This window comes from Sinocyclocheilus grahami, unplaced genomic scaffold (genome assembly GCF_001515645.1).
Source record: "Sinocyclocheilus grahami isolate Dianchi unplaced genomic scaffold, SAMN03320097.WGS_v1.1 scaffold25.1, whole genome shotgun sequence".
Classification (NCBI taxonomy): Eukaryota; Metazoa; Chordata; class Actinopteri; order Cypriniformes; family Cyprinidae; genus Sinocyclocheilus; species Sinocyclocheilus grahami.
Window position 1 is genome coordinate 2,653,575 of NW_015505204.1, and position 20,566 is coordinate 2,674,140.

The 20,566-nt window shown below is 38.2% G+C and overlaps 2 protein-coding genes across 2 annotated transcripts in view; one reads left to right on the forward strand and one right to left on the reverse strand.

Moving 5' to 3' along the window:
- xpa (xeroderma pigmentosum, complementation group A) lies at nt 1-17,419 on the reverse strand. Its single transcript, XM_016250197.1, is given in 11 exon segments — nt 1-10; nt 921-962; nt 4,657-8,856; nt 14,977-15,065; nt 15,107-15,259; nt 15,506-15,623; nt 16,437-16,602; nt 16,820-16,925; nt 17,010-17,120; nt 17,207-17,257; nt 17,260-17,419. Coding segments are annotated over 9 exon segments (5,088 nt in total). The 5' UTR covers nt 17,360-17,419; the 3' UTR covers nt 1-10; nt 921-962; nt 4,657-4,662.
- A 1,521-nt stretch (nt 17,420-18,940) lies between these two features.
- Nucleotides 18,941-20,566, forward strand: part of LOC107565019 (uncharacterized) — a 4,096-nt gene continuing 2,470 nt past the window's right edge. Inside the window, exons 1-2 of the mRNA XM_016250207.1 lie at nt 18,941-19,145; nt 19,225-20,072. Coding sequence (XP_016105693.1) covers nt 19,027-19,145; nt 19,225-20,072 — 967 coding nt within the window. The 5' untranslated portion in view covers nt 18,941-19,026. The remainder of the gene's footprint in view (nt 19,146-19,224; nt 20,073-20,566) is intronic.

Here is a 20,566-nt window from a genome sequence, read left to right on the forward strand (position 1 = left end):
ACAGACCATCCTGAGAAGGAAAAGGAGAGAACAGACCAATCAAAGGAACGATAAATATCAAGGCTTAATTATATTAATCTAATAGTGATACTTATGCCGAGTTCACACTGCACGATTTTCAAACTCGTCTGAATGCTATCTGGGATAGCATTCAGTTGCTGCTGTGTTCACATTGCACGATGGATCCGTGACAGGGGGTTTCACATTACATGACTTCACAATAGGAAGAATCACCGACAGCTCTGTCTGGTCCGCAAACTACGTTTCACAACAAAACACACGCGAGAAGTGATAAGGAAATAACGCGAGAACCCGCGTGCGTCAGACCGAAGTTCTCCAGCGAGACTAATTATTTAAAAACAAAATCTATAACCTGCAAATTGTCTGTGAGCTGATTTCCGGCTACAAGGAGAAAAAGAAAAACAGATTATGCAGGAGGGAGCTGCAGGGAACAGGGATTGGGTGTTCTGCAAAGAGAGTTGGAGGTAAACAATTTTGCAGTAACTGTTATGCTGATGTTGTGGCTGGTCAAGCAAATGTTTGTGCTTGTTTCTGTTTGATATAATTGTTCATATATCTATTAAAATACTGATACCTTCCCGCTGCCCTGTATCTTGGTCTCTCATTGGCTGTAGGTCATCGCCGTTGTTTGTTTCAGTCAGAACTCATTTCACACAGTGTGATTGTGAATCGCCGACAGCTCCAGATATTTAGCATGCCAAATATTTCACGGGCGTCGGCGACGTGTCGGCGATTCTCTCAGATCGCGTCTTTGATAATTCACACTGCGTGATTGTCACTCGCGTGAACGAGCACCGATTTGCCTCCGATATCAGGCATTTGCCGGCGATTTCGCAAAACCTGTCGGCGAGTGAAAAATCGGGCTAATATCGTGCGGTGTGAACTCGGCATTAACTTACTTATTTGGGTGTTTCTTTAACTGCATATTTTGGCCCTGTGGACTTTTAGAGAAAAAAACATTATTAGTGATTTTAATTAGTCTACTAATAATTTTCTAATACTTTTGCAATTCATACATTTAGAATTGTATAATTTTTTATACACTCTTTTTTTAATATAATAGTATATATAAATGTCAATTCTCAACATTTTTCTCAATAAAAATGTTTTTTCTTTCCTAATTTCTTAACATTTTGTGTATCATAGACAATTAAATATTTTCACTTTTCTTTGAATAATATAAAAAAATGACATAATAAAAAATAAATAAATAAATCTTTAAAAAATATATTTAGGCCTACCTTGATTTTTCCATTTTATAAAAACTCCATTGAAAAAACAAGGAAAACTTTATTTAAACTTGTTAGTTGTGATGGAAATTAGTGAGGTAAAGTTGTAATTTGTGCAAAAAAATGACAAACTGTTTTTCACACAATGAATATTGTGTTTATGCTATTGAGTTCATGCTTATTTCACTCTTTGTTTAGATTCTCATCGTTTAAAAAAGTAATAATTCATATTTCTATGACAGGTTTTCATATTTAAAAAAATTTGTCAATGAAAGAAAGAAAGTCATTTGAAGCAACAAAAATAAAAAAGGGAAAATTGTATCATGACACTTTCTATTGAAATGCTATAATTTTATATACTACTGTACAATAGGGATGTGCATCTCCATGACTGAGGCCGATACGATACGCATCTCGATGCATAGCCAACGATACGATACATTAAAGATACATATGAAGCAGCTACTAATGCGATGCGATACGATTCACCCCTGTTACGATTCAGTGCGATACGATTCACCCCTGTTACGATGCAGTGCGATCCGATTTCGAGTCAACACAATGCGATTCGATGCAATGTAAAAAATATGATCAATGCCTTGAGGCCTGTTTCATAAAGCTTATTTCAGTTAGTCTGACTCATTGTCAAATGATTTGGTTCCATAAAGCAAATTTAACATAGGTGTTGGACTTTAATCCCCGCTTTTCCTCGGGTCTCCGTGGTGTTGTGATACGTCATATTCACGCAGCAGCGGTGATGAGAGAACGTGCTTGAGAAACAGTTTAGAGAGGAGAAATCAATCTAAATGTAAAATATTGGTCACAGATTACTGGTCACTTTCTAAACAATAAAAGTATAGCATAGTATAGTAAATAAATAGTTTTTTTTAGGGATGCACCGATATGAAAATTTTGGCCGATACGATAACTGATTATAATAATGTTCTCATTAGAATTTTATATACACGACATTCCCAATCATAGTTATTAATGTTGTGCACTGCTGTTTGAGCTGCGTGTGCTGAGCTAAAGATGATCACCGGTAAACTGAAGCGCTCTTTTAACTTAACCAAACGCATTCTATATGAGATAAATCAGATATACATCAAATAAACACAATATTACAACGTACAATTGCACAAAAGGCTGCAAACGAACAGCGCGCATCTGAAGTGTCTCTGAAGGAAATAATGCATTATTTATCGGCTTTAAGATATCGGCCAAATTTTCTTATCAGGCCGATACCGATAACAGAAAAAATGAGCATTTATTGGCCGATACCGATATGGTGGCCGATATATCGTGCATCCCTAGTTTTTTTACTGATGCAAATATGTTAGAAATGATGCATCTCGATATAAATGCCAACTTGTATCCGATGCACACTTTTTAAACCGATGCATCGCATTGTTAACTTTTTATGCCGATGCACCGAGCGAATCTGGGAATCTTCCCATCCTTACTGTACAACATATAGCATAACATAAATGGAAAACAAAAGATTAGAATAAGCATTAAATATGCAGTCAATGACCATATTGCTTTCATCGCTGCATCCAGTATTGCAGCAGACTGAAGAATCTCTAAAGTTCACATATGAATGTCCCTCTCACTCCGTCTCTCTCTATAAAAAGGTTTGACCCTGCTGCAGCTTGTTGGTCCTCTGATCGGCCCCAGCAGCTGTCATCCTACTGCCTCAGCACAACAAATACTTTACTCGCTGACCTTTCCACACACATACACACGCTCCAGCTCACACTCACACATGCATACTGTCAAGTGCCAGCAATAGTTGCCAGTGTTTGGTATTTCTATGATTTTGTTGATGTGCATCATGAGAAAAACATGATACATACATATTTTCATTTGCAAAGTCTTGACATTCACTTTTTGTGTGTATGAGACATTAATTGTTGGTTCCTCTGTAGATTTCTTTCTCATCTTACCTAAACATCTTAGAAAGTGTTTTACTTGCCACAGTGGCCTTTATTTTGCTTACCGGCACTATTCTTTGTCAAGCTGCTTTAATTCAAACTGAAAAATTAAATCAAATGTGTTACTGGTGATGAAGCAACATCAATACATCACAGACATAGTAAAGCAATTAAAAACCCAAAAACCTGGACACATTAAACTATCTAACAAGTCTCAACTTTTCATCAATATTCAGGCCCAAGCACATACACGAGTATCATAGACTGTAAAATTCATAACGTCATTCACATTCACTTTTTCATACAATATTGCTCCACGAAACCCACATAGATAATCATAGACACAAAAGCATTTTTTTCCTTTTTTGCCTGTCCATATGTATGTTTTATAGCCTATACTAAATGTTGTTAATATTTCATACTATTAAGAAATCTTCACTGTAAGAAGAGAAACAAGTGGTTGGGATTCAGTACAATCTGGGTCCCACTTTATATTAGGTGGCCTTTACTATGTACTTACATTTAAATTAATCATTTGATGCAATGCACTGTACATACATGTTTTTACATTGTACTTATATTTTAAAAATACCTGCATGTAATTACATCCAATTTCTGTAATTACATTTATAATTACACTGTTTACCCATCCCTTACACCTTAACCCACCCTTAAACCTACCCATACCACCAAACCTGTCCATAACCTTACCCTATCCCACTTCAATAGCAGCAAAAGTGTTTTGCAATACAATAGGACCACAATAAGTGCATTGTACTTTTTTATGCAAGTAAATAGTATTTAAGGACAGCTAATATAAAGTTGGACCCAAAATGTATTTTATTTAACAACAAAAAAATTATGAATTAAGTGCTACTAATTACTAAATATCAAACTTCATCGATAGCAATTGCAAACAAATTATGTTTGGCCTCTTTTTTTTTTAGAATGAGGTTTATCTGGTCCCAATGTGATTTCAGTAAACACTCTCAGGAAAAAAGATGGATGAAGGACAACTAATATGTACACTTTAGGTACTCAAATGTACTTTAAAAGTACTGATATGTACCATTTAGGGGTAAAGAAGCTACAAATATGTATTTTTTAGCTTTTGCACCTAAGGGTACCACCCCAGTGACAGCCTTGTACTTTTTTTTCTGAGAGTGAATGTATGAAGTCAATTCCCAGGGTGTAGTTCAACACACTAACTATGAATTAAATTTGTTCCACTAACGTTTCACAAGTGTCATTTTTAAAAGCAAATTATTTATTTTATCAATTGAAATTTTTTTGTTTGCCTTCATTTTCAACAGCAAATTGCTTGCATTATATATTTATTAAGCTCAAAAAGCTTCAGAGAAAGCAATATTTGTAATAAATGCAACATGATTTATATTTTGTTGCTCAACTTGAAGACACTCCTACATTTTTTAGACTATGCACACACGCACAGCCATGCAGTGGCCACTTACCTTCCGTTACCGATGCTCCACCACAAAGCTCATGGTTGTGCCGTCAAAGGAGGGAGGAGCAACAATACGAGCACCTTGCTGGGATGTAATACTGATGACAGGTTTGGTGGTGCTGCTGGGAACTGTGGTGCCCTGCGGGATCAGATACATGCTGCCCGTCTCGACCGTGTCTTCTCCCTCCGAGCAAGTGGAAGAGTGGGACTGGGGGACTGGTTGCGGATGGGGTGGCAGCAGGGTCGAGGGGTAGACCAAGTAGGTGGGGGGATAGGCTGCCGCAGGACCGAGGGCGACCGGCGAAACGGACACAGGTACTGGGGTGAGTGATAAAGGAATGTCCAAGTACTGACCACTCTCAGGATAGTAAAAGCGCTGGGCGGCTGGCTGCATGGGCACAGGAGTGTCCACTAAGTAGTACTGGCCAGTGGAGGGGTCCAGCAGGAGCTTGCGCTGGATGTGAGGCGGTGGGAGGTCCGCCGGGGGGGTAAGGTAGAGGAGCTGGGGTTGAGCAGCAGGTACGGCCGGCAGGGGCACGGCGTGATGATATATTGTGGCCGTATGACTATCAGGAGACCAAGACTCCATTACGATAGGTGAGCATTGCAAGGGCTGATGGGAAGGTTTTAGGTGCGATGCTTGTGAGGGTTTCGAATCGGAAGCGTGAGCTTTGACAGGGATTGTTAGGTAATTGTCAGAATCTGTCTGCTGGTGCTCTTTCTGGTGCTTTTCCTCACTTTTCGATTTAGAAGGACAGATTTTCAGCGACAACGGAGCTTTATGAGGTTGTGTGGAGAGGGTGTAGTTTCTGCTTGAAAACATTTGCTGAGTGCTGTCATTTGTTGTATTTATGCGTGGAGGTGCTTTGAGGTTACTGCCCAGACTAAAAACGTACTTGTCATTGAAAGAATCTGCCCTTTGGGTTAATAACTTAGCCATGTCTTCCTGGCCGTGAGAACCTGTTAGCAAACACGCTTTAGCCTCGTCAACACCAGAACTCGATGTTGCGGTCAACTTTTCAACGTGCAGCTGCGAGCTAGTGTCCACTTTCCCGTATTCATTCTCAATGTCCGTTTTGGTCGTGACTCCTTGCTCCTCTCGCGTGATGAGCGACAGCACGTGACTGTCCGTGATTGGTCGCGGAGCTTGCGTTTTGCGCTTCCATTCATTCCTATCAAAAAAGTACAGTTGCTCCATAGTTTTCACAGCTGCCTTTAACTTTTCAAGAGCTATTTGATTCGAAACCTTCGACTCGGGTTTCTTCTCGCTGCCTTCTGCTGCTTTTTCTGATTTTTGTTTTGCCGCTTTAGCGTCAATTTTTAAGTTAAACTCTGGTTGTTCAGTCACAGGTTGCTTAGCGCACGGCACTCTGGGTGCAGCACGCAGGGTTTCACTTTTAGTAGCCCACTCCGAGAGATTTGGTGATAATCTCACCGTTTCACTGACATTATCGCCCGTGTTAACAGGCTCGGAGGGTTTTGCGGCATTGTTTGTGTTCACAGACTGGCATTTTATTACCATTGGTGTAGGAAATGGTTTCTTGTCAGGTCCCCTATTAACAGGTTTGCTCTCCTCTCGTAATGCTGTGGATGTCATCCCTGATGAACTGGAAGAATTTTCTAGCGCTACAAACCGATATGAGCTTTTTACCAATTTGCGCACATCTCGAACCTGATGAATAGGTGTCTGGAACTTACATTTACTATCTCTAACATCCCTCACCATAAAATGAGGCACTTTGTCTGATATGGTCAAGAAATGGCTTTTAGATTCTCTCATCGCATTTTTAACGTTGGTGTTATGATGGATATTGGGCGTTAACAGATTGGTGATATTGAACTGATTGCTTTTGTTTTCTTTAACACTTCGCAGGCGTATTTTGATTTCGGGGGTTTTTTGGCACTGTGAGGTTTGGTTTGTGCCCGCAGGGCTACGGAGCTGGTCAGAGCTCAGTTTTCCGCACCCTCCCCCATCTGACTCTGCAAGTTCTCCAGTCACTTTCAGATTATGTAATGAAAGCCCGGCAGCTTCCTTTTCCTTAGGCATAAGTTGCGAGCTAGGGACATACAAGTGAGACATCTTAATCATTTTACTACTCTCGCCCTCAACACTTTCACTGCTTTCCGTCACAGGTCTAATTGAGGTGTCTGGCAGTGGCGACTCCTCCTCCAGTGCGCACTGAGATTCTCCATCACCTTGTGCTTCCTGTTCTCCATCTTTCCAGGTTTTAAAAGCACTCTTTTGGCTGGGGGTCAAAGGAGTCTTTAGTGGTCCGCCTGAGTCTAATTTAGAGGTCATTTCTGGGTCACAGGGTGACTCAGCAGCATGGAAACACGGATTCTCTTGGGGCTGGTCTGCTGCATCACCAAGCTCCTCTTGAGAGTGTCCTGAGGCGGTTTCTGAAATCTGTCTTTGCAAGCTCTTCACAGTCTCTTTGCAATCCTTAGCATCGGGGCACACTTGTGAAACGGGATATGTGTCGCTTATTTCACCTCTTTCCATTTTACGCTCTTGCTCAAACTGCATTTTCTTGGAAATAACATTTTTCAAAAGACTAGAGGCAAAGATGGCTTTCTTGTGGGCATCTTCAGAGGTCTCACCGCAAGGACTTTCTGCCTCACACCCCTCCTTGGCTGGCGTGGTGCCGGTAACATCAGCTGTGGCACGTGACATTATGGCATTCAGAGCGCGTTTTGCGCGCCTCTCGCGCGCAGGTATCCCTGCTTCAACGTTACAGTTAAAGTTCAAGGTTTCAGTAAGTGTGATAGTTTCACCCGGTTTGCTTCGTAACTCTATTTTCTTAGACGCCTGCTGCGAGTTCAAATTATTCTTCAGCGACACTATTTTAGTCTGAGTGCTAGGTGTATCAGTTTGAACCATGTCTTTTATGTTCGTACATTCTGTGCTTTTATTTCCCTCCATAACAGGCGTAGAGTTCTTGTGCGCCTCACGTGTCAAATTGCCGTAATTCAAGTCGACGAAAGCGGACCATTTGTTAAAACTCAGTCCGTGTTCTGACACCGAGGACTCACTCGAGCTGCTCAAATTTATGGCATCAAAGTAAGGGCAAGCCAAACTCCGGAAGGAGCGCGCGGTGAGGTTACGCACCTCTTTATCAGCATCATCCAGTTCGCTGACGGAACTAGACCCGCCACTGGAATATTCGTTGATGTCTTTTCCCCTCAGTTTGCTCGCGAGGTGCTGGCGACCCGGAGGAGGGATGAAGTAGCGGTCAAACAGGGTCTCGCTTTTGGAGTCAGAGCTTTTAAACGAATAATGACTCCGCTCACCGGCACGTCTGGTGTGAAAGCGGACATTCCTGTGTCCTAACAGACCGGCTGGTTCGTTGACCGCGCGCGAAGACGTTTTGATTGACAGGTGAATATGTCCGGCTGAATTTCCAAGCTGTCCGGCGCCCTCATCCGAGCTGGCACATTTATCGGATTCACAAAGTTCACTCTCGGTGCTGAACAGAGCCCCTGAGGCGGAAAGCTTCGCTGCGCGTGAAGCGAGAGGAACTTTATTGCTCTTGGACTTGCTTTGGATTCTTCCGAGAGTCGTCTCGTCGCTGTCAAATGATGCGTAGTCAACAAATGAATACACCAGATTATCATCCTCGAAATCCCAGCAGGGTCCGCGTCCAAGCTCGTAATCCACATCGTGATCCAACTCCGTCAGCTGAATCTCGTGCGTCGTTATATAGTGTGATTCTACGTCCGCCACGCGCGTGCTGCCCTTGGATTCGCAGCGACTGTTCAAGTACATGTCGGTGTATTGTAACTCCTCCGTTTCATACGACGCAGATTTTGCATCTTCGGATTTTGCATCTGTTCCCGAGTCCACATAATCATCTATAAGCGGAGCACCCTCTCCATAAAGTCCCTCGGAATGGCACTTCCCCGCGTGACATTCTTTCGATGAACTTTTAGCAGCATTTCCAGTCTCCTCTCGCTCCCCAGGACTCTTAATCCCGGAGATGGATGCATCGCCTTTACATTTGAAGATTGCCAGCTGGTTCCCTTCGCCTGTGAATGTGACTTTTACTGTCTTTGTGCTGTCTGACTTCATGTCCGATGGGTTGCCCAGGTCTACATAATTTGTTTCGCTGTGATCGTCACTTTTGCAGTGCTCTTTCGTGTCTGCCAGAGGCTTTTTTAACGGTCCGGTGTCCTCTCTGCTCGAGATGGCCATTCGAAGTGTCTCCATCTGCTCTTAACGGCGTCCCGCACGGAGATCAGTGGTGTTGCCTCTGACACCGGACCGCAGCACGGTTTGTGTGAGCGAGGGGAGACACTGCGGCGGCGACGACGACAGAGAGAGAGAGAGAGAGAGAGAGAGAGAGAGAGAGAGAGAGAGAGAGAGAGAGACTCACCGCACAGGTATGATCCCCTTACCGCTAATCATAGGTCTAGTAATGATAATGACGTAATGCTATAAATGATAACTACATAGCTGACATTAACTTGACAATTTTTAGGCTGTCCTCTAGGCAAGGAGCAATTAAGGACGTAAAACTAATACGCGTAATGATATTTTAGGATGTCTGGAAATATTTCAACGTTAAAGGTAAGCTATGTCATGTTAAGGGGTAGGTTTAGTTCTTGGGGAATACGTGAGCAATTTGCATTTCTACACTCTAAAAAAAACTGCTGGGTTAAATACCTAGCACTGGGTTGTATTTAACCCAGCATTTTTTAGAGTGTAATTTAAAAAATTGAAAAATTACATATCCTATATTTTGCTCACAAAATTTCAGTTTGTTTAAAGTTTGTTAAAAAATATCCATAACCCAGCCATGAGACAGATTTATGTTTATTTAAATATTATTTTAGTTTTTTTTTCCTTAAATGGAACAAACTAAGCATTATAATGCATTAGAATCTTCAGGACATGGAAATGTATATTAAATATTACTTGTAGTTGCGGGCGGAATTCTCTTTTAACACCATCCTTTTATCTTTATAATATTAAGGTTTCATTCAAATTCAGAAACTATGACTATTAGTTCAACCACTGGCACAATTTACCCCAAAGCTTCTGACACAGTTACTATTTTAGGAAGGATGTCTCATGTAATAGTTCAAAGCTAACATTTACCAACATAAATGGATAATTCGTCACGTTTTAAATATCTCTTTTTTTTGGCCTTGATAAATTCAATTTCAAATAATATTAGTATAGAATAATTATTTTGATATGCAAAGACAGTTTGTAGAATTAAAACAATACTTCTACAATAGTTTCTTTTTACATGTGCATCTCTTAATCAAAGGCAGCTGTATATGAAGTGTCCTTAATTCACATGACAAATTTTGCGGCAGTTTCCTAGATCAAAGGGACGACACATCACACCCCATTCCCCACTACACAGGTATTATTAGACATCATGTCATAGTCCACAAAGCTTAGAGCAAAACACTGTGCTCAGAAGAGACGTAGGTCTATTGTAGGCGCGCACCTCCTAGAAGCTCGCTCACATAACGGGAGTATAGAAACATTTGTTGTCAACTGAATGTTATCAATGTCTGCCTCTGGGCCAAGACAGCTGCATGCCCGTATTAGAGCCAGTGCCTGCTGCCAACCATACAGAAGGCAAGTTGGCCCTGGGAAAGAGACATGAGAAGTGCAAACCAACAAAGAGAGAGAGAAAAGAACAACTGCAGAGGTGTGAGGGATATGACGGTCTGAAATCATGGCATCCATTAAGAAAGAAGGCTATACAGACTTTTACAATAAATCGAAGATGGTGACATCCAGTCTAATAACAGCACATTCGCCTTTAAATCCTAGTTTTCAAAATGCAATGTGAAATTTTGACCTTGGTAACACTTTAAAGTAAATAGTGAAAGATCGGGGCTAGTTGTCACATGGGGAACGTTCAAAAACTTTTCTCAGTAAATAAATTCAAAAGTCCAGTAATTTTCTATTTTGTATGTTGGTTACAAACACAAAGTTAAAAACTTTTAATCACCTAGTAAATCAGTGTAACTTTTAAATCAGGAGATTTTCTTTTCATTTTAACTTCCAAAATAAAGGTTAAAACTTAAAACTTAAGGTAGCTTATCCACAATAAATCCTAATTGGCATAAAGGACTGCTATATGTCCAGACAATAACCATGGAAATGTTCAATATTACAAGAAAATGCCCTTCAAAAATAAACCTATTGAAATATTAGTAAGTTAAGACTAAATAAAAAGTGTGACAATTAGCTATAATAAATTATTTACAAACTGACATTCAAATAGTATGCCAACATTTAGAAATGCTAACATTTTGTCAGACAGAAATGGAAAAATGTTATTAATCCTATACATTTATATATACATATTTATAGTAAGGTTTAATATTTTAACATTAATTAATGGATTAGTTATCAAACTTTTTAAGTCAATGTTCATTTATAAATATTGTACTGTTACATTTTAAATCATTTGCATTCATAATACAATAACTAATACTTTATCTATTTTAAATTTAAAAATAATCTATAAGCATGTGTAGACATTAACATTTACCAAGGATAATAAGTGCTGTAAAATATTGTTTATTCATATTTTATATTAACTATTGGATTAATAAAAACATAGAATTTAACTGAAAAGTGTTATCAATTACTCATATTTGGAAGTACTTGAATGAAGCATTTTACAGTGTTTATCAATTCTGATATGTCAATGTTCATAATGTCTGATTAAGAACAGTGTTATAAACTTTTAATTTAATACAAAAAAAAGTAAACTTTGCAAAAAATGTGGGGTTTTGTTTATTTTGTTTTGCACAAAAAAAGTGCACTTTTTAAGCATTTGCAGCGGAAGAGATCTAAACTTCTTTAGAAGAGAATCATAGTAGAGAAAGATGCCAGGCTGCACATACCCCTCCCTGCCAGTGGTTAATCTATCCTCCAGAGCTGTGGAGAAGTCGGGTACGAAGCTATTTAGAACAGTATGTAAAGCATTTGCATATGGAGTAAATGGGCCCGCACACATCTCGCATCTCGTGTATTACCATCACGTGTGCGAAAGAGTAAAAGATGGATCCACTATGACAGCTGTATATATATATCAGACTACACTGAGCAGTTCAGAGCAGCCCTTTTCACACCAGAACGCACGCTGCTTACAAACTTGTCGGTGTCTGAATTTTTAACGACCTCCACAAAGCTGTTAAATTTAGGCAGCTATTTAAAATGCGGACGCCACGCATGCAAGCACTTCGAGATCAGTTACTCACAGAGGGCCATATAAAACAGCAGGTGGCAAATCATGAGTGCCATTAATCAAAGCACAGGCATTAACGTGGTATGTCCTTCTCTCTTTCTCTCTCACTCTGCTGGTCTTTCAGCCTTACATTGACCCCAAAGGTCAGCAGAGGTTATGGGACATCAGCTGCAATGCAAAGACACTAGGCAATTTCTATCTACAAAAATCAACAGCGTTACATGGCACTAAATAAACGTATGCATGTGTAAATGCATCAAGCTCTTCTGTAGTTTATGTTCAAGCTCAAATTAAGCTATGCTATATATTATTATGTTTTCAACTGTAACTAATCAACAAACAGCAGATCTATTATTACAATACTTGTGCGATTGCAGGTGGACAATTTAGCAGGCAGCTCGTCTCATGTCCCTGTGTGCATTAGTTGAGTCAGTGTGAATGATGATAAAAGCGTGGAGGGTTTTGAATTTCAGAACTGCAATGCTGGGACTTCACAATTAGGTCATAAGAACGCACCAGGCATGAGAACAGAAATAAAAATGCCCCACTAAAGGAGCTTGAGGAATGAATTCATTACCGTTTGTGACGTTGACACTGTCAAATACTTTTGCATCCGTAGTTTGTCCATAGTTTACATAAGTCCATAGTTTTGACATAGCCTGACAAAATGAACATGCATGCCTTTAAATCCATGGGAGGAACATTTACAGTCTGAGGGAGTGAACATGTGTCTTTTAAATTATGGTAACAGCTACGAGAAAGAGCTAATGGAAAACCAACCCACAAGCTCTGCTCTCAGCTGTTTTCAATATTGATAATAATAAGCCATGTTTCTTGAGCAGCAAATCAGCATTAGAATGAGTTCTGAAGGATCACGTGACACTGAAAGCTAGAGTAATGATCAACTTTTCCATCACAGAAATAAATTACATTTGTAAAAAAAAATGTTAAAACAGAAAAGTTATTAAAAATTTTAATAATACTTCAAAACCATTACTGTTTTTACTGTATTTTTGATCTAATAAAAAAAGACATCCTGTGTGAGCATGAAAATCCTGTTAGACTAAAAAAATCTTGCTAAACAGTAGTATATAATACATATTCCACATAAACTACTTTAGTAGTTTTTTAGTAACCAAAAAATTATTTTAACATATGTTTAGCATTACTGACATTTCAGGACATTGCTGTCCTTCGTTTCTACAGTGGCCCAAAGAGGCCAAAGACTAAAAAGTTAACAAGATATAGGGCGAACACAAATAATGGCAGCAATGCATGGCATGTGTAACCCTGCCTTAGTGGACACCATGACAAAAGTAACATTCACGCTCTTACTCACTTACGCAAGCTTCGCCGTTATAAAACTAGGCAAGTGGTCCGATCATACAGTATGTGTCCCTGAAGAATAATAATAATATGCATGTTTGTGGTCATTGAGACATCAGTAATAAAAGCTGATAAGGGGCAATGTAAACACAGAATGGAGAAACACTTTCCAATAAGAATTATTTTTTTTAATTACAAACACATTTCATTGACTAAATTCATTATTTCAAATACAGCATAAAGTATCTAGCCAACCTTGGCATGAAAGGTGAGGAAAAAAGTGGCCATTAAGGAATGAGTGCATTCGTGCTTCTTGTGAATTAGGAAGCCTGATACTTTCAATACTCACACAGACAGACTGAAACACAACACCGTGAGAGAATCTCTTTCACCAATATCTCTCTTTACGAGGTAGGAGAGTGAGAAAAGAGATCCTGTTACCGATTCAACTTTGGACCAGTTTGGTGCTTTTGCCTCATCATTATGATAATCAGGAATGATAATCAGGAATGATAATCTCACAATTGAAAGGGCAGATGTTTGGTAATCACATCCTACATTTTAAATGAACACTTGATTGGATGTAATATTTAATATATTATCATTTGTATTTTCTTCTCCATTTCACAGATTTAGAGTATATTCAACAGTGTGCTCAACCCAAAATAAAAAAAAGAACTCAACCTTACATCTATCATTTTGATCATCCAGTTTTCTGAAACCAGTAGCTCTACAGTGCTCTCTTGTGATCAAATCTAGTGCAACACACTCTAATCTTAAAGGAGTAGTTCACTTCCAGAATGGAAATTTCCTGATAATTTACTCACCCCCATGTCATCCGAGATATTCATGTCTTTCTTTCTTCAGTCGCATAAAAAAATTAAGTTTCTTGAGGAAAACATTCCAGGAATTTTCTCCATATAATGGACTTCAATGGCGGCCAACGGGTTGAATATCCAAATTGCAGTTTCAATGCATCTTCAAAGGACTCTACACCATCCCAGCCGAGGAATAAGTGTCTTACCTAGCGAAACGATTTTTCCATTTTCTAAAAAAAAATACAAATTTATATACATTTTAACCACAAATGCTCATCATGCATTAGCTCTGCGATGCGCAAGCGTGCCTTCACGCATTGTGTAATCACATTGGAAAAGTCACGTGTGGTTAGTTCTTCGTCTGTGTATTTCGGTTCAAAAAGGTAGGGTAGTCCTTCTTATTGTCTCCTCCAACATCAAAATTGTCTGACATTGTTACCTTTTTTTGTAACGGGCGTTTGACTTTCTTTGCACGTTCGCTTTGGACACTAGGTCGGTACTTTTGTCTATGTCATGCATGCAAGACCAGCATTTGTGGTTAAAAAGTATATACATTTCTCTTTTTTTTTAGAAAACGACAAATCGTTTCAGTAGATAAGATCCTTATTCCTTGGCTGGGATTGCGTAGAGCCCTTTGAAGCTGCACTGAAACTGAAATTTGGACCTTCAAACCACTGACTTCCATAGAAGTCCACTATGTGGAGGAAAACCCTGGAATGCTCTCCTCAAAAACCTTAATTTCTTTTCGACTGAAGAAAGAAAGACATATACATCTTGGATGTCACGGGGGTGAGTAAATTATCAGGAAATTTTCATTCTGGAAGTGAACTACTCCATTAATGCTGACATTTCTAAACTTCAGAAGGCAACTTCAGAACACAATGCAGCACCACTCTGTTGGTTAGGAGTTTCAGATACTCCAAATTGGTTCAAGTGGAAACTGATGCAAACCTGTTTTGATACCTGGACTCCAAGCCAAGAGAATGTGTCGAGGACCAGAAGCAAGATCAGTGTTACTCTTTGCTGACTTGGATCCGGACCCTGCTTCTTCCCTGAACAGTAGCCACAGCAGTGAGACTTCCAAGACATATTTACATCTTCTCAAAAGTGAGTTCGTGTCCACATGTTTGACACACTTTCCTGTAGAGATCTTCCTCTTCATCTAGCAGCTCCTCAGGGCCGTAAACATGCTGATGAACGCTGGTATCTTTCTTAAACATACTGCTCCTGACTGCCCTCCTTAACTCTGAAAGCCAGATGAAGATGGAGAGCAATGTATAAAGACACACTGTGACCAAATGTAGCCAGTATCAACTTATTCATCATCAAGTTTTCATTAGTTCTTCTTTGTCTAATCAGTACATTGAACAGATTTTTTTTCTATGATTGCTATTTACTTCTCTAAACGTCTTTTTAAGTGTAATACGTTTTTAGTGTATATTTAAAATCTGACAGTCAAAGAGTAACTGACTAGACTGCTCAGCTTTCATACCTTTAACCTTTTTATTAAAGCGTTTCTGCTTTTGCACCTCCCTGTTCTCATCTCTGCTCTCTTTGGCCTCCTCCAGAGACTCCTCACTGCCCCACACCTCCAGAGAGCGCTTTACCACCTTAAATTTCATAAAAATATGGTATACAGTATTTATACACAAACAAAACCGAACAACAAACTATGCAACTTAAATTTAATTTTAAAAAATGTTTTTAAAGTAATACTGTTCTTTAGAAGTCTGTTCTTAGCTCAACTTAAAGATTTTTTGAATCGTGGAAAAAAATAATAAAAATCACAAGATTTTTAGGCAGCATGACTTTTTACAGCACTAATAATAAGAAATGTTTCTTGAGCAGCAAATCAGCATATTAGAATGATTTCTGAAGGATCATGTGACACTGAAGACTGGAGTAATGATGCTGAAAATTCAGCTTTACCATCACAGGAATACATTACATTTACAATTACATTATCACACTGTTTTATGATAATCTTATTCAAATAATTGTACACTTGGTGATCACAAGCACTTATTTCGCAAACATCAATTTTAAAAAAAATGATATAACGAAGAAATAAACCAAAATTAATAAATCATAACAATTTCATATTAGCTATTGTTTTAACTAATGTTAATGTAAAAAACCTTGTTGTGAAGTGTACCCATAATATTATAATCAATTTGACACTCTAAAAGATTAAATGAAAATTCTTATATGATAAAAATATTTCTCCTTCAGGCTTAACTAATGGTGTGTGTTTTTTGTACAGTTTGAGACTAAAAAGGCAGATGTGAAGTCATAGAAGTGTTTGGGAACATGTTTTTTTTTTTTAAATCATTATTTTTGCATGTTTTTATTTCATGGTGTTCTAACTTTTTATTTATCCTAAGCATGGATTTTAGTTTAATATTTGGATGTGTTGAACCTACCTGTGTCTTTAAGTAGAGTTTCATGTCTCCCCAGCGTGGATTGTGAGGATTTTTCCTCAGAATAAATCGCAGTGGTGGTTCCCTCTGATCCAGATCGCAATCCTTCAGGAGGAAATTCTGTTTGGCTTCCGTGCGAGATATTAGCTTGTGCTTCACTTCGTTGTCTCTATGCAAACGTATGCAATTATAAAATGAAATGCACATACACATTACAGTGCTTGTTTTGAGCAGCTGTTGAACTGCAGGTGCACAGGAAACACAACCAAGTACTGAAACTGAAATACTGAGATAATAAGATAAATACAGTAATAACAGCTTCAACCAGTAAGCTCTGTAACACTAATTTAAAGGTATGTTTTAACCACTATAAATAGATGCCATACCTGCATTTATCACACACAGATAGATCAAAACTGTTGCTGAGATAAGAATCCATAAATGGTTTTAGACACTCCTCACACATTAGATAATCAGGCTCCATCACTGGGGCTGAAATACATACAATTTTCAACTTCAGTTAAAAACAAATGGAAAAACATGCATATGTTGGTTAGTGATGCCATTTTTGATTACCTGGTTGCGCAGCCACTCTCTTTTCCTGCTGCTCCTCCTCTGTTGTCTCCTCCTCAATAAAGAAGCCTGCACCCGAGTCTATAGTTTTTGCAACTTTAGCACATGTAGCTCCTGAGGAAAGACAGATTATTGTACACGCTACATGATAAAGTGAAATTTGTGCAAATTCGTATATGTTTTGTTAACACATGGCAAACCTTCTGGAGCTGAGGATGGTCTATTTGCAAGCCTGGCTTGCCTGAGCATTGTCTGTTCCTTTCAAATTTAGCCAACATTTGTGGTGTTAAGGTCACACTGGAATCGTCTGAAGAGTTTAGATCTTGAGAATGACTGGCTTCTGGCACATCCATGATCAGTCTGTATAGGTACAACACCAGTTTGAACACATTTAGTCATTCATTCGTTTCACAATAACAATCAGTAAGTAATAAAAAATGATTGGTACAAATAAAAGTTAGCAGTGAACAAAAATCAAAACAAGCAACATTTAACCACAATAACTATAGATGAATGAATAAATACATTAAAAAAATTACAAATCAAATTGTATATATTATGAATCTACTGTGATAATAATACTAAATGTATATAACATAAACTATAGTTTGTTATTATAACATCACTCTACTCTTAAGTTTAGGAATAATGTAGTGACCAAAAATCAAAACCTTTCAAGAATTTAACCACAATCCATAAAATCAATATGAATGAAAAAAAATGCATTCATCAAATATTAGAGAAATCCCAAATCAAATTTAACACATTAGAAATGTACAACGATAACAATACATGCGCACAGCATAAACTTTAGTTGAATACTATAATCTATGTGAATCAATCACTTAATAAATGCATAATAAAATATTAGATTCCTAATCAGATATATTTTACATTTACAGTGGTAATAATGACACGTATAAAGCATAAACTATAGTTGGTTAAGTTAACGTTACTATAATTCATACCTACCGGAATCGAAAAAGCGTTGTCATACCAGTAACTTTATTCTCGGTTTTTACAGTTGGTCCGAAGGTTCTTGAAAGCACCAGTTCAGTATGTCAGTTTAATGTTTATGAGCGTGCCGTGCGCTGTTGTGAAGTCCTTCTCTTCTTTGGATATTTCGCATCAAAGACCATCATCGCCATCTACTGGTTCTTTTGTGGAACCGCGTTGAGAAGCAACGCATTAGTCGTCATAGCAACCTAAACCTCTCATTTGAAGAGTGAGCAGCATCTGGTGACCACGGAGGCGTATGCTATTCTCTTAGAATACTTGTCGTTATTCACTTATTATATGTTATATTATTTATACACTTATTAGAAGGTAAATATCTAACAATATTTATATTTTAACCCAAAACGGAAATGGTAGGCTTCACATTTGCACACATATAATTCAGTGCATGTTATGATTCAATTTCTTGAAGCATTTCGATCAATCTTTCAGCTAGGATGTAGAAAAATCATTCAAAAACAGTTACTCACCCAAGCTGCCAAATCAATGATTTTTCTTGAAATTGACCAGGGCACTCTAGAGTTGAAAAAAACAAAACAATAACGAACTTCCACCTATAACTGCTCAGGTAAGACCATGTTTTCACAGTTTGTTGTTATTGTTTTGAATGCTGAAAACGGCCATTTTTGTGAAGGTATAACGTTAAATTTTTTTTTAAAGATGTGTGAAAAGTAGCTAATGGCTTTTAATTAGCAATACAGTAATAAGCAAAGGTCGCTGTCAATATATAACACAAATTCTCTGGTAAAATACCATGTAAAGAATTATCTGGTTACTGCACAATTATACAGCTCTGAACTGTATAATAACGGTTTTCATTTTTGGATTTGTCCTGCATGTTCAATGCTTTAGAGCTGGAGAAACATTCAATAAATTGGCTACATCATTTTATACAAAAGCAATATTGTATTATTTATTTTTTAAGTCTTTATTTGTTTGTTTATCTATCTATAACATATCTGTTCTATTGTCTGCTTAGGTGTCAGCTCAAAAAACTTGGCACATGGAAACTCCCCATGGAGATTCAACTTTTCAGACATTCATGGCACTCAAAACAGCCACACAACCTCAGCTTCCAGCGCCATGGCTTATGTTTGACCCGCTCCAAATGATACCCAACAAGTAAGTTCAATCCCATCATATAGAAATGCACATGCAAGAGCTGGCCTGCAAACAAAAATATACATTTCTCCATTTTCAGATCTCGCAATATTGTCAAGAGGACCCTCAAAGACAAGCATATTTCTAAATCAAAACTTGCCCATATGTTTGTGCAAATTGTTGAGTGGATAAGAACAGTGTCCATGGATGTGGTCCTTCCGGCTCTAGTTCTCTGTCTGCGAGAAGAGGAGAGCATGATTTTGGAAGCTAAAACGAGAGCTGAAGAGTGGGAGAAACTGAACATTAATGTGCCCTATAGTAACTGCGCTCACTGTGTCGGCCCTATCGCTTCCACTGACAGGACGAGCTATGGTGCTCACATCTCAGGTGTTGAGAGTGAAGAGGCGGGCATCATTGGCATGACTGTTTTTGCACAAGTGATGGATTTCTTACACTGCAAATATCTATTAAACATGTCTGAAAGGCGCTTTCTGGAAACTCTTGAGCCATCAGACAGCTTAAAATCTTTAGACTGCTGCCTCAAGCAAGAGTTAATCCATATGTTTAATAAAGATCTCATCAACTGCGTTTACCAGGAGCTCTTGACTAATGACGTGGGCAAGACATTCCCTGTCGATTACTTGTGCTTGGAGCTTTTGCGTCAAATGTTCACTGAAATACCTGCGCGCTGGGAATTCTACATGGACGTGCTTAAATACTTCTGTCGGCGGGCAGCAGAGAACCACCTGAAGTTGTTCTTGAAATTGCCACGCACACCACATGAAGATCGCGTGGAGGAGAACTGGCACTCTGTTGGCCCCAGGACCATGACAAAAGCGGAGAGAAGAACTCTGGACATCCTCAGCAAAACAGTGACTGATATGATAATGAATATCGTGGATCAAGCCACTGAAAATCCTCTGCGGGCTGCTGAGATAGTCAGGCAAGGTATACAGTACATGCTGTTTTCATTCACTTGATGTGTATGTACAGTATTCACCTCTAGTGACTTATCTGCGAGGTCACTATGGTGCCTGTAGAGACACTAATACCATAAATCAATCGGAATATAATGAAATACTAAAAATGTTAGGTAACACAAAAAACAATGCAAGTGCATTTAATTAAATTAAATGTTTTATTTTATTTTACTTTATATTTTGATACAATAAAAATATTTATTATATTTTATTTTTATATACAACAACATTATTCTTATTTTAATTTATTTTAATACAACAACAACAGCAATATTTGTATTTTATTTATTTTATAGACTCAAGCAATATTTTTAATCTTATAATACAACAGTAATATTTTATTTTACTTTATTTTTTATACAATAACAATTTTTATATATTTTATAATATATATTAATAATATCAATATTATACATTTACAACTATCAATCTTTTTTGTATTTTTTTTTATGCTAGAACAGC